At 51.5% G+C, this 15,111-nt stretch overlaps 1 protein-coding gene across 4 annotated transcripts in view; it reads right to left on the bottom strand.

Annotated features, from left to right (window-relative positions):
• Positions 1 to 15,111, bottom strand: part of ARSG (arylsulfatase G) — a 106,641-nt gene that overhangs the window by 11,251 nt on the left and 80,279 nt on the right. For all 4 annotated transcript variants that reach the window (XM_041724251.1, XM_041724253.1, XM_041724254.1 and 1 more), the window contains one exon: positions 4,342 to 4,450. In XM_041724251.1, coding sequence (XP_041580185.1) covers positions 4,342 to 4,450 — 109 coding nt within the window. The remainder of the gene's footprint in view (positions 1 to 4,341; positions 4,451 to 15,111) is intronic.

Genomic DNA, 15,111 nt, shown 5'->3' with positions numbered 1-15,111 from the left:
GTGGGCTGCTGCTTCCATACAAAATATGTAAAATCATATTTCACAACTGTGTTGACTGAAAGACGCATATAGAAATAGTAGATATTAAACCATTTTCTCCAACATAAAAGTTGAGGGTTTTTTTTTCTCTTTCTGATTTTAGAAGAAATTAAAAATCTGTATCCCTAAAAATTTCATGGGCCTGGCTCTGACCCTCCCCAGCCCAAGGGACAAGTCAGCCCTGGCTTCTGGAGGGATGAACCCCCCTGGGCCCGAGGTTTCTCTGCACAGTGACACAAAATGCTGCCATCAGAGTGGGCAGGGGGCCGCCTTTGCAGGTTCCGCTGCCCATATGAAAAGCGTTTCTTTCTTTCTTCATATGGCTTCAGCCATCCCAGGGCACTGAAAGTTGTTCGGAGGAAGTGTGCATGTTTGTGTTCCTATCCAAGGTGTTGCCATAGGAACCTGGGCGTAGAGAGCGGGCTACCGACCAGGAGGAGGATGCCGTAGGGTCCGAGGGTCCTGCCAGGAGCTCGCTGGGGCTGACCAGCAGCAGAGGCCATGTGTGGATGGGAACTGGGGACAGGCCGTGCTGGGCTGTCCTAGGGGGAGAGCATCCCAGGGCAGAGGGAAGGGCTGGGAAGGGAGGTGTTTCCTAGAAGCTGGGGAGGTTATATCTGGGAAAAGGCGGTGTGATCTGAAGACGGGAAGTGGGAAGGACAAGGGGGTTGCCAGGGGAAGGATTGAGGGTGCGTGGGCCTGAACACAGAGGGAGGAGACAGCAGAACTTCCTCCAGGTCGCAGGACAGTGAGAACTGTCCCTAGGACGTGGGAGCAGCTCCCCATTTAGTTGTTAGTCTCTTCCTGTCGGATTTCCCTCTCGCGAGCCCTGGGAAAAGCAGGTATGCACCCCTTCCTGGCCTAAGCCCCTCTGCGAGCGGTTGAGAGGCTGCAGCTGCCCCCAGACCCCCACCTCGGGTCCCTCTTAGAGCCCAGCAGAACCCCCACTGCACTGTTTCCAGGGAACATGGGGGTCCCAGAGTGTCAGGAGCCCCCCCCCCCAGCACAGAGCACACACACGGGTTACGCAGCAGAGCACAGCTAGGAGCAGGGGTGGGTGTGAGACCCCTCCCCATCTCCCGCTCCCCTGCCCACTGTCCACAGGAAAGAGTGGGGGACCCTGAAAGGAGATATGTGGCTAGAACTTGCTCTCGTGGTGACACCTAAACCACAGGACACTGATGTGAACATGGACTCCTGGGCCTGGGGACAGTACAGAGGCAGGCGAGTCACCCTTCCACACAACTGACAGCACTGCAGGTATCCGGAGAGAGCCACGAGGCAGCCCAGGGGACTGTGTGCTCTCCTGGCTAAGCGGAACCTTTAGAGATCCGGTCACCTTGTATTTGTCCCCGGAATCTGGGATTCCCTGTTCTGAACACAGATGGCAGTCTCCCGGCTCCGAGACGCAGGGCACAATCTTCACCTCTTTGCATATGGCGATGAGAGATCACAGACTATGGTTCTCCACGAGCACGAGTCTGCCCTCCCAGGGCACATCTGGTGCTGCCTGGAGACACTGGTTGTCACGACTTGGGTGGGGGGGGGGGGTTGCCATTGGCAACAAGTGGGTAGAGGCTACTCAACACCCTACGGTGTGTGTGCAGGAGAGGCCTCCAAACAGGATGCGCCTGCCCAAAAGGTCAACAGTGCCAAGGCTGAGCTGTCCCGCATTAGAGTCTGAGGTTCAAACCACCGGCCCCTTTTGACGTGTGAAACCAAAGCCCTGCTCTCCTGGGGGCAGGTTAGCTCCTCACCTTTGTCAGGAACTTTGTCCCATCTGCTCACTACTCCATCCCCGGTCCCCAGAGCAATGCCTGCCCCACAGCTGGACACAACAATAAAAATTTGGTGAATGAATGAACGAATTTCCCTCACTCTGTGATTGTGTCACTGGGCTTGGGGGCCAGGAGACGGAGAGGCCTTTCTTTGACCTCACTGCATGACATGGGTGTGCGGTGGAACTTTCGTTAACAGGGAGCATCTCTAAAAGGGAACCAAGGGAGTCAGTGTGGATCCCTCTTCCCTTGCTATCCCCCTCCCCCCAACACACTTGTTACGTTTGTGTATTCACGTGAGAACCTATATCAAGCTGTCTACTCTCTTCCCGTGACTTCTCAGGGCCACCAGAATTGAGGTGTAAGGGACTCTGGCCTGAGCTCTGAATGGCTCAGGGGAGTTATCTCTGTTCTAGAAGAAGATCTATATCCATCCGAGGAATAAAGTGCTGGCAAAGGTGATAAGCACCCTGGGTGGGAGAGCCTGGCTGGGCTCCCAAGGACATGAAGCAGTCTCCTCGGTTTATTAAAAACGGATCATGAGGCTATCCTCCTTAGAGCTGAGCCTGCAGGAGTCACGGAAAAGAGCAGCAGAGACACAGTGGCCTGTCCTGGCAGTGGGACACGCCACCCCGGCTTGCTTTACGTGGATCGATTCACGTGGGGCAACAGCTAGGAGGTGAATTCTATGGACACAAACTTTCCTGCTACAGTTGAGTCTACTTTCACGCCAAAAAAAAAAAAAAAAAACCATGTTACGGGGAGCTGATGGGGTGACATTGGTATTGTCCTGGCAAAACTCCAGGGGCCCTCAAGCAAACGTTATCTTGTACCAAGACTCACCTTTTTTCAGCCACCCGGCTATATCCCCTAAGATAGGCGCCCCCTCGGAGGCCTTAAATCATTAACGGAGCAATGTTATTGCACTGCTGCTGCGACGGCCGACTGTGGGTGCAAACAGCCTTCTCAGATGAGAAGCACGCGCTCGGTTTTTGGGGCTGGAACTTGAGAGATTGCCCAGTTATTTGTGCATGTGCGGCCCAGCCTGTGAACACTTGGCCCGACTGCACCAAGTCAGCCCCATAAAAAGCAGCCCATCTGGCCCTCTTCCCGGCCAGCCTGACATCACGGACTCCAGCCCACGCTGTTGTTGTCACACCTGCTGGCACCCCCCTGACAACACGCTGCCCCCTCCTGACTGTATTGGGCAGGGCTGAGCCGAGCCCTGGGGCCTGCCCCCGTAGCCCCCACCCCACCCCGGGCTGCCAGGGACAGTGCCTACCCACCCCCCCTCTGGTCATCAGAGCTGTTTACCTTCGCCTGGGCTCCAGTCTTCCTCCCTGCTCCCCACCAGGTCTGGGGATGCTGGAAGGAGCCCAGGAGGCTTGTTTTCCTCTGTGAGGCTGTGTTCTTTAGGCTACAACTCATTCGGCTAATGAGAGAGCCTGTGGAACTAACACATTCGTCTCTAACCAGCCCATTCGTCTCTAACTGAGCACAAGAGTAGCACCCAGTCCCCCTTGTCAGTGAGTACAAGTGCAGAACCACAGAGAGGAAGTCCCCAACGGAGTGAGTGACAAGTTCCCATCGTAAGACTGGGTCATACAGAGAGCTGCATGCAAGTGCCCTCAGAATGGCACACCACACCACGTGCTGTGCCGAGGAGATGGCCTCCTGGATCTGCCTTAAAATAACAAGATAAGGGATCCCTGGGTGGCGCAGCGGTTTGGCACCTGCCTTTGGCCCAGGGTGCGATCCTGGAGACCCAGGATCGAGTCCCACGTCGGGCTCCCGGTGCATGGAGCCTGCTTCTCCCTCTGCCTATGTCTCTGCCTCTCTCTCTCTCTCTGTGTGACTATCATAAATAAATAAAAATTTAAAAAAATAACAAGATAAGAGTCGGGGGGGTGGGATATTATCACATTTTAGAGTCATCCTTCTAGTAAAGGGAGCAGCCCATCAGTTCACCTCACTGAAAGGGAGGCTTCAAGGCCACAGGTAGGCATGTCCTCACCTAGGGTTCATTCTTTCCTGGTCAGCCCGTTGGGGCCACCTCCTCTCCCTCCCCTCCAGGGCAGGGGGACACCTAGATTCCTTTATTGGGCCCATGTGATTGCTGGTGATAAGCTGGCTTCACACAGGCATCCTGAGGCCACCTGCCCTCACCCCCGAGGATGGAATAATTATGGCTTCTATGGTCTATTCTCTCCCGTCAGCTGAGCCCAGACCAAAAAGGGAGATGCTGCTGCTAACTTCTCTGCCACCGCAGCATCAGCAGACACCGTCCTCTCTCCACGTCGAGGCCATGAAACCCACCCAGGCCCCTCTTCACTCCAACATGACCCCCAGAGGATGGCTGGGAAAGAGCCACTCTTGCTGTAAGTAGCACAGGTACCTGGGAACACCTGGCCAGGGCAGGTGGCCGAAGGGGGTCTCTCTTCTTGGGGTTTTTGGCCATTAGAACGTCGATTCATGATTTTCTTGCTCTGAATCCCAACATTTCAAGATAGTTTGGGTCTCGTACCTTAACAGGGCAGTGCTGGTGACATTGACGGGAACTCTCCCAGGCCAGTAAGCCAGAGCCGGGACGCGGTGGCCTCCTTCCCAGGTGGTCTGCTTGGCTGGACTGCCCCCTGCGACAGGACACATGCAGTCAGGTCTCTAGCACCACGGGCCTCTTCTAAAGGCACCCTGAGAGCTTCCGATCCCTCCAACAAACGGATGACTTCTTTAGTAACCAGCTATTTTTACGCCTCTAGCTAACATCTTGCATTCTGTGCTTTTATTTTCCTGGATTCAACATATATAAACAGGTGCTGCTGTCACTCTCTGTGGAACCAGGTCACTTTATTTTCTTCATGACTTCACTTTTAACACTTTTAATTGTCTGATGTTTGTTCATTGACTCGCTGATGGTGTCATCTCCACACCAGGAGACTCCATCAGTCTCCTACAACCAGGAATGGTAGGTATTTAACAAATATGTTGAATAACAATGACTTTGTCTTCCTACTGCTCATGTGACTGTTTAGGCTAAAAAATATATATATATATATATATATATATATATACAATTATTTGAAAAGACAGAAAGGCAGAAACTCCCCCAGCTATTTATCTGTTCAACGCCCAACAACTGACCTGGCATGGATTTTATTGTTGTATTTCTGTTTGCTTCGCTTCGCTTTTTCTTTGACTTAATGAGTTGTTCTCATGTTGTAGAGACAGCATTAGTAATAGCTCCGACCTCTTGCCTCTTGGGGGGCTTGGGGGTGGGTGGGTGGGGTAAGAACAATCTATGTGCAATCTATGAATTTCCACTTTGGTAATTAAAAGGAATTATTTTCATAACCACTACTCAAAAGTGACCACCAGTCTAACGATGACCAGCGGGCTGGAAGAGATGAGGTCATGTTTTATGGAAACATCCTGAATTCATGTAGCGTTGAATTAGCCATGACCATCCCACCACTCCCACACACACCCCACCCTCATCCCACTGAGCCAAGGATTCCACAAAGTTAGCGTGTAGGAAGCCCTTCCAAGGCAGACGCTGTATGTGGCGCACACATATCGTGGTCATGCAACCTCCCCATGTTTGGCTGGCATGGCTATGAAAGCGGCGATGATGGGCAGGAGGGGGGTGCAAGACCAAGGCGTCTGTCGCTCTGCACTCACACTGCAGCAAACAGAACCTCTAATGTCCCTGGCCCAGCACGTCCCACCGGAAATGCTCAGCATTCTTGGGATTTTCTCCTAACCAGCTTTGGAGTCCCCCAAGTGTTGAAGTAAGAAACAAAACATAAAACAACTCACATCTATGGACTGTTTATGCTCAGGGGTGTGGGACTCTCAAAACCAAGTGGAGTTCGGCAGGCAAAGCGGGAAGCTCTTTGCTCGTTTGTCGAAAGCCACACCTCCCAGAAATGCGTTCGGAGCCCACTCTCAATTTTTCACGCACATGGGACAGAATCCAGAGCTGCGGCAAGCCTGAAATGCACTCCCACGTGGCCCTGGAATGCATAACTCAAGCTGCAGCTCAAGGCCAAAGAGCAGAGAGGAAGCATCCCAACTGCACGTGCTGGAGCTCTGCAGATAATTCCCCTCCCCGGGGAGGGACATCTGTATGGAAGCCTGGGGGGACAGGTGGGTGAAAGCATGGAGCCTGTTTCTTTGCAAATCCACGCTGCACAAAATTCAAACAGATTGGCTTAGTCTTTGAGGCCAGATGCTAAGGACCAGTGAAGCCCCCAGTGCTGAGAGGCAAGCCCAGAATTCCGACAGCCAACGGGAAGGCAGGAGCCGAGGGCCTGCCCGGCGGTGGGCATGGGTACCAGGCTTGGTCTCTGCCCCCAGCATGTTTCCAGAAGAACACACTAGCTCCCCATTAATACATTTGCTGGTTGATCTTCACCACGAGGGGCTCTGCTTGTCCCCCACCACCTTTTGTGTGGCTCTTTTTCAGGCAACCGATCCTCCTAATTTGGTTCTCAGAGAAAAAAATTGTTCAATACGTTTGCCTTATTTCAGCAGCGGGTGGAAAGCTGGAGGGATTCGAAGGAATCCAGCCAGTTATAAAAAGTATGTGTGTCAGTGCAGTGGACAGCCCACATGGAGAGGTTCTGGAGCCAGGAGGAAGAGGATGGCTGGGAGAAGCCCCCCAGTATGACCACTTGAGGAGCGATCCCCACTCTGTGTCGTCAAGACCGGCCAGCCAGCGCCGGCTGCACCCTGGCTTCTGGCTTTAACAGAAAGACACAATTACATATTCCAGCCAGGCCCACAGACTTCCTACTGTAGCAGAATTTATCTTAAAGGAGTCCAGAGAATGAGTAAGCAATTATAAAAAATAGATTCCCCTGGGATGCCTGGGTGGCTCAGTGGTTGAGCGTCTGCCTTCAGCTCAGGCCGTGATCCTGGGGGTCCTGGGATCGAGTCCTGCATTGGGCTCCCCACATGGAGCCTGCTTCTCGCTCTGCCTGTGTCTCTGCCTCTCTCTCTCTCTGTGTCTCTCATGAATAAATAAAATCCTTAAAAAAAAAAAAAGTAAATCTCCCTTGTTGAATTATTACATTGTACACCTGAGACTAACATAACGTGGTGTGTTAATTGCAAATTTAAATTTTTTTTCTTAAATCCCCCTTAGCATGGAATTGTCTTGCTCTAAATCCCAGTAGCTCATTGGCTGACTGCATAGTGGACAAACTTAAAAAGATCCCACTGGCATCCTCTGTGGGGTGCCCAGAGTTGTGGAGTCTGAATTTCAGAAACATCTAACAGTGTTTCCTTCAGTTTATCTGCACAGCTAAGGCTGAGCCCCTGCCCCCCAATACTCTGCAATGATACGAAAGGAAACTCATTCTGAGCTAAACGTACTAACCACAGTAACCACAATATCTCGTATTTGTTGAGCCTTCCCTATGCACCAAGTTAAAGTACCTCGAAGCGTGACGCTAAGTGCTTCCCTGCATTATCCCATTTAATCCTACTGACAACCTTGCAAACTAGGCACTATTATCCCCATTTTTGAGACGAAGACACGGAGGCTCACAAAGATTAACCAATTTGTCAAAGGTCACACAGCTAGCAAACGCCAGGGCCAGGATTTGAATACAAGTCTAACTACATAGCCAGCCCCTGACCCATCAAAGCTTCTAGCACAGTGGCTCCCACCCATCCCTGAATGTATATTAGGATGACAAGGGGAGCTTTTTTTTTTTTTCATTTCAAAATGCTGAATTTTTTATTTACTTTAAAAAAAATTTTTTTTTATTGGAGTTCAATTTGCCAACATATAGCATAACACCCAGTGCTCATCCCATCAAGTGCCCGCCCCCCCCAGCCCCACGAGGGGAGCTTTTTAAAAATACCCAGGCCAAGTTTCCTTTCCCAGAAATTTTGAGTTCATTTGCCTGGGATGGTACCTGGACATTGCTATCTTCTAAAGGTAAATATCTAAAAACAGTTAATATCTGAAGATGGGAGAGCGCCCATCTAGGACAAGAGCAAGGGGCAAAATCAGGAAGTGGACACAGTGCGTTTCAAAATCAAAGGTGGCTTGGGACGCCTGTGGGGCTCAGCGGTTGAGCATCTGCCTTTGGCTCAGGTCATGATCCCTGGGGTTCCGGGGTCGAGTCCCACATCGGGTTCCCTGCGAGGAGCCTGCTTCTCCCTCTGCCTGTGTCTCTGCCTCTCTCTCTGTGTCTCTCATGAATAACTAAATAAAATCTTAAAAAAAAAAAATTAAATGTGGCTTACCCGCTTTTTAAGCGTGTGTTTCATATTGCCCACACCTTTACACTTTTATGCCATAGGATCATAAATGTAAGCCTGTTACTCTCAGTAAACTTCATAGCGAAGCCCATCAATCGAACTCGTGTGCACTTTTGGATTTCAAAAGCTATTGGCCAGTTTAGATAAACCTTTAGACTTCGATCAGTGGCACCAGCCCATTCAAAGTGCCCGTTACATCTGGCTCTCTTTGGAGAAATGCACGTCTTATGGTCGTGAGAACACATTTTAGTGCGCTCGTGGTTAGTTATGACTCTCATTAAGGCAGAACCTCTTACTTAAAGCCATAAATATTTAGCCTCAGCAACCAAAACATAAACAGAACCATGATTCATGAATTTGCTTACTTGTCCTCCCCTGGCTGCGGAAGTGAAGTGGCATTCCGTGATGCAGGGCAGACGGGGAGGCCCAGCATGACTCCCCGCCACCGCCCGCGCCTGCAAGTGGAGGTCTTTCCCCTCGCGGCCTGCTCGACGTCACTGAGTCACAAGGGCAGCCCGGCTAAAGGAGGGGGCTCGCTCAATACAAGAGAACCACCAGAAGACCCCCCTCCCCAGCGATTCTGACTTAATAAAGCCTAGAGTGGGGTTCCGATGCCAGCTGATTCCAATGCCAGTGGCCTGAGGAGCAGAGTTTGGGGAATATTAGCAAGATGGGAGGGAGGATGCCTCTGGAGTCCAGCAGGCCTGGGTTCTACATCCAGGGCCATTCTCGACATGTGGCCTTGGGCAGGATTCTTACCCTCCCTCAGCTCTGAAGGGGAAAAGATGATTGTGCCTATCTCACGGGGGGAGGTGGGCAAAGCCACAGAAGATCATGTGTATCAAGCTCCAAAGCAAGGTCCCCCTGCACAGCGCCTGCAGGAAGTGCCTGACAGACGCCGTCCAAAGAAGCTCAACAAACAAACAAACAAAAACGAAACAACCTACGGAGGGTAAACAGCAGAAGTTGCAAGCTGGCAGCTCACACGCTGAATTCAGCCCTCTGACAGTCGGGTTGGCACGAACGGGATTTTCTGAACTCATTCTGAATGTCATTAGACGGGGCCCTCTCTGCAGTCTGCTGAACCCCTAACGTGCTGCCCACCACTTAGGAAAACAAACATTTGCTCGTCCACATTACCTGCCTGGCGTTTGTATTTGTGACTCGGGTAGGACACGCCTGTCCCGAGGAGTGTGCATTCTCTAACCTTCTAAAGAAGCAGCCTTCGTTTCTAAATATAAATACGTGTCCTTGCCAAGGATACCCGCAGCATACTAGTTTTCTAGAAACACAGGGCAGACGGGCCTCTGTTTGGATGGGGGACTCTGGCTGGCCTGGGGTGGCCTTGAGCGGGGTGATGGGGACATTCCAAGCCAACGTCCCGGCCAACGTCCCGGAAGGAGACACAATTTGACTTCCACTGGGTCCCCCAACCAGCTGGCCCTGCCCCCCAGCAGGGCCAACAGCCAACATCCCTTGTCCCTCCCTCACCCAGCCCCACCTCTGACCTCTCTCCACCCCACCCCCTGCCCCAAGCGGAACAGAAGGCCCAGGATGCGGAGCCGCTTCCCAGTGGGAAAGCTTACGCAACAACCTGATAGCATCAAATTACAAACAACCAAGGTCTCCTAGAAGCTGAGGATGCCAAATTCAACAGAATGTTTCCTCATCACCAAGGGGGAGGAAGGAACAGTTCTGCTCTTCAAATAAAACAAGGAAAGATTTTCCAGACAGAGGAGCAGTCGGTTAGGGGGCAAACAAGCTGCTGGTTGTGTCCCGGGTAGGAAATAGGTCTGGAGTGGGGAAGGGAGGGCCTGCTGCTCCGGGCCAGGGCCACGCTGGGGCAGCAGGGGGCAGGCACCCGCGGGTCCTCTTTGGGAGAAAGCAGGGGCGCTCTGCTCTGCTCGGGCCCAGCACCCCCTCCACCCGCATTCAGTTTCTCTTCATCCCTGCAGGGGTGCAGGCCAAGCCCAGAGGAGCATCCTCACTCCTGCACAGGGTGCAGAGATGACTCCAGGAGACGCTGCCTCATCCCATCAGCTGAGCAAGGCGGCTTGGCCAGGAAAGGAAAGGGAAGACGAGGAGGGGGGCCTGGGGCCCCGGGAACAGGGGAAGGCAGCGCGTGGCCTGACGTAGCGGGCTGGCTGCGGGGAGAAAGAAGCAGGGCTCTGGGTACTGTTTGTCCTACTCCGTTGCGAAAACACTGACTGCCTTCTCCCTTTCATCTGCTCTCAAGACCCGGGCCCCTTACAGCAGGACGTGAAGGCATCCCACTGAAGAGGAACCTGGACGAGGAGGAGCAGGCGGTCCAGAGGGACCCCCAGCCTCCCTCCCGTGACCTGAGCCCTGGCGCCCAGCTCCTGCCACGCAGGCTCAGCCTGACTTTCCAGAGCCCCCCCACCCACCAAGCAGGCTCAGCCTGACTTTCCAGAGTCCCCCCACCCACCAAGCGGTGCTTTGAGCAGAGAGGAGGAGGAGGAGGAGGGCTGTGGGGGAGCCCCAAAAGGAAGCCGGTTTGGAGAATGAGGAAGGGGAAATGTTCACCCCCTAGGCCAAGTTCACCTTCAGGCTTTCCTGAGAAGAGCATGGCATCCGGCCCCCACCCCACTGAGAACTCAGCTCCTTGCCCCACTGGCACCACAGGAAGCCACAGGTGTATCTGCCTCGCTCCTAGAGAAAGAGTGTTCTCTCTCTCTCTCTCTCTCTCTCTCTCTCTCTCTTTTAAGTGATTAATATTATAATTTTATTCGATACGAAGAGTTTGGCTCTGCTGGATCAGATGAAACACGCACACATGCTGTAGCTGTGAAAAATCCCATTTTCCGTTTCCGTGTAAAGCAACATCTAGAGCAGCTGAGAGGGGGAAAAGTTATATTTTCAAAAATAGTTAAGCCAGACTGTTTCCTGGAGATACTTCATTCATTTTTCATCCTCAGATGCTACTAGCTATTTCTGGGAGGGCCAGACAGTAATACCAACCGGTTTGGCTTTCCCGACGACTGTTAACAGACTATCCCACAATGAACCGGACTTGGCGCCAAAGGCACTGCGGTGACCCCCGACGTACACGTATTGTAAAACATGTGTTCCAAGTAAAAAGATCCAGATTCGCCAGAGTATGAAATGAGAAGACTGAAATCCAGCTTCAGAGCAAAGTTTCCAAGACTGAGGCTCCAAACACTTGGAAAGTCATCCATATGTTACTTAAGTTGCCCGCAGCCTTCGGTAGGGCTAGACGCTAATACTGACCAGTTTAGCTTAATTAACACCAACCGGTTGACTCAGCTGGGAATGAAGACACGGAGAATGATGGGGGTTAGTAGAGGACACGCACAAGGCTGGGTGCCCCCATCTGATGATGGTGGGCAGCACCCCATCTGATGCTCCCATCCATCCAGCGAGTGGGGTCTACAGTCCTACCTTACAGAGGGAGGAAACTGGGTTGTCCAGGGGAGGGGCCCGGTGGGCACCGATTCGTAAGTGGGGTTGAGATTGGAGCCCCATTGGGGCTTCCAAAGCCATGAGCTCCCTCCACCTCTCCACTCAGCCTCCTGCAGATTTAGAAGATTCACACTGTTACGGGAGCCAAACACATTTTTCTTGACAACCGTGAAGTCCAAAGAAGCAACATGGGATTTTCCAGACGGCTGAGCAGTTAGCCGAGTAGAACAAGGTGTGACTACAGCCATGGTGTAGGTTGAGTTATGAGCTGGTGGGGGTCAGATGACAAGGCCCCCTTGGCCAATGGCTGGCCTCGGGAAGCCCTTCACCCTGCTCCACCTCAGTTTCCTCGTGTGGCCAACAGGGTGGTTGGAACAAAGATCGCGGAGGTGTCCTCCTACCCTGGCATTCTTTGAGTGCAGGGATTTGGCTGGGGATTCAGTCACCTGCTGTCCTCATTTATCACCCAGGGCTTGGTGGAAACGGGTCTAGCCTTGTCCCTCTCTCTGCCCCCAGCCCCACCAACCTAAGAGGGATGTCTTATAATTGAGCAAGAGGCCAGGAAGAGTGAGAGATGGGAGGCAAGTGTTTAGGGGTATGTGGTTTTCTCTGGGGGCGGGGAGATGTCTGGGGGCTCTGCAGTGAATGTGCTCAATACCAGTGGGTTGTACACACTAAGAGGGTCCATCTTCTGTCCCAGAATCTCACTTCAAAAAAAAAATCGAAAAATGTCGCCTTTACTCATAAAACGTTTCCACGAATCCATGTTTCTTTAGAATCAAGGCCTAAATGGTCTGTCTGAAACAAAAGTCCCTTGACCACTAGCCCCGGCTCTCACTCTGGCCTCGCCTCCCCCTACATGACCCACTTCTACGAGCTCTGGACACACACACAACTAGGCAGCTCCTGTGCTGTGCTCTTCCCGCCGCTTCCCCAGGCTGCTCATGGCCCCCTCCCCTGCACATCCCTAGCTGTGGCCTACTCATTCTTCAAAACTCACACCACTCAGGGAAGCCTTCCTGTGTCTTTCTCATGTGGATGAGATGTCCTCGTGCTCCTCTTTATCATGGAGTCCTTACCCATATTACAATCTCCTGCTGAAGTGGAGGCTCCCAGCACAGTCCAACAGAACTGCCTGCAGTGATGGAAATGGTCTCTGTTCACACTGTCCACTATGGTAGCCACCAGCCATATGTGGCTTCTGGGCCCTTGCAGCATGGCCAGGGCGCCAGGTGTACGAGACAGGGTAGCTCTCGACAGGTGGCACCCAGATTTTAACCTGCACCAAAAATCATCTGAAGGACAAGGTAAAACACAGGTTGCAGGGTCCCTCCCCAGAGTTTGTGACTCAGCAGGTCTGGGGTGAGGCCCTAGAATTAGCACTTCTAACAAGTTCTCAGGTAGCGCTACTGCTGCCGGTCCAAGGCCATAGCTTGGTAACTGCTGGTCTCCAACTGAAACTTCTAGATTCATATGGTTTCCACGTGGATATTCTAGTTTGGTGGTTCTAGGGGTGATTCCTGGACCAAACATTTCAGTGTCACCTAGGAGCCTGTTAGAAATGCAACATGTTCATGGCTATCCCAGAACTACTGAGTCTGAACTAGAGGATCCCCAGAGGACTGTCTGCACGTTAAAATCTGAGAAACAACAACAACAACAACAACAAAATAAATAAATAAATAAATAAATAAATAAATAAATAAATAAATAAATAAAATCTGAGAAACAGGAACACCTGGGTGGCTCAGCTGATTAAGTGTCTGCCTTCAGCTCGGGTCATGATCTCAGGGTCATGGGATCGAGCCTGGAGTCAGGCTTCCTGCTTATCAGAAGTCTGTTTCTCCTTCTGTCCCTCCCCCTCTGCTTATGTGTGTCTGCTCTCTCTCCCTAATAAATAAATAAAATCTTTAAAAAAAATAAAATCTGAGAAACACTGCTCTAGACCATCACTCCATAAAGCCAGGGGCTTTATTGATCTTTGCATCCCCACTTGCTGGCACAGAGTAGGTGCTCAACAAATGCCTGAAGGTCAAACCAAGAAAAGGAGAAGTGGAGGCTGCCCAGCTCATCATAATTGTGGGGTGTTTTTTTTAAGATTTTATTTGTTTATTCATGAAAGACACAGAGAGAGAGGCAGAGACATAGGCAAAGGGAGAAGCAGGCTCCCTGTGGGGAGCCAGATGTGGGACTTGATCCCAGGACCCCAGGATCACGACCTGAGCCAGAGGCAGACACTCAACCACTGAGCCACCAGGTGCCCCTAATTGTGTTTAAAAAAAAAAAAAAAAAAAAAAAAAAAAGATTTTATTTATTTATTTGAAAGAGGGCAGGGGGAGGGGCAGGTGGGGAAAGAGAGAATCCCAAGCAGACTCCATGCTGAGCACCAAGCCTTATGTGGGGCTCCATCCCCCAACCCCGAGATCACGTCCTGAGTGGAAACCAAGAGCTGGACTCTTAACCGACTGAGCCACCCAGGCACCCCTCATAATTCTGTTTCTCACAGGGCAAAGTACTCCCCTCAAAGAACAGGACCCCACTCCCCATCACAAAACCTAATTTGTGATTTCAAAACTGTCATCAAGGGGAGAGAGACAAGATAAGGCTGGTCTAGATAGGAGATCAGAGGTCACCTTCTTAGGGAACAGAGGGCTATCTACAGAGGAGCCACTTACTGGTACATGGAGACCCCATCCAAGGTCTCCATAGCTTTCTGGAATTTTACACTGGAGAGTTCCAATTCCAGGCTCCTTCAGGCGTTCCAACTGAGCATTAGGGCCAGTAGCCTGGTCTGAGGGTATCCCAGGTATGGAGAGGAGGATCAGCTAATGCAAAACCACTCCCAGCTCCCACTGTATCTCTCTACCCCCAGTCCTGGCACCTTTGTCTGCTCGTTTTTCCAGAGAACATTCCCGAATGGGACTAGTCAAAGAGATCAGTACGTATAGAGAGACACAACACCCTGACCGATGAAGCCCACTGGTCACCAAGCAGGTCGGGGGGAGGTGGCCCCCAGTTCTCCTGATCCCCAACTGGAATCTCCAGGCACAGCACCTGGCTATAGTCAAGGGCAGCCACCCACTTGTGAAGTTCTCAAGAGATCTGAACAGACACCAGGTTAAAGGTGACAAAAAAAAAAAAAAAAAAAGAAGCATCAGCACTTCCTTCTTGTCCCCAACCATGAGATGCACAAAAGTTCTACTTTCTAGGTAACTGCCAGACTAATAGGAAAAACAGTCTGTGTCCTCTGACCTGGAGACAGTGAATGCCATAGCTCAGGAGCTGGTCAGTAGGGAAAGCCCAGCCCGGGGAGGGGGTGATCCCCCCAAGCCCACCTCTGAACCCCTTGGATATAAGCACCTTCCAAAAATTTATTTTAATCTTGTAGGACACACATAAGACCAGGTTTTTGTGAGAAAAAAAAATCACATTTAGATCCTCCTTCCCCTCCCCAAAGGTAACCACCTCTCATGTCTTATCAACTGCCCATACCTCTCTCAAGATTTTTCTGAGAATTGTTATGCTTATTTTCATAGAATAAGATCATACTTTACATATCGCTCTGTAACCTGCTTTATTC

This window comes from Vulpes lagopus, chromosome 12, assembly GCF_018345385.1.
Source record: "Vulpes lagopus strain Blue_001 chromosome 12, ASM1834538v1, whole genome shotgun sequence".
Lineage (NCBI taxonomy): Eukaryota > Metazoa > Chordata > Mammalia > Carnivora > Canidae > Vulpes > Vulpes lagopus.
The sequence above is the reverse complement of the archived record's forward strand: the minus strand, read 5'-3'. Positions and strand labels throughout refer to the sequence as shown.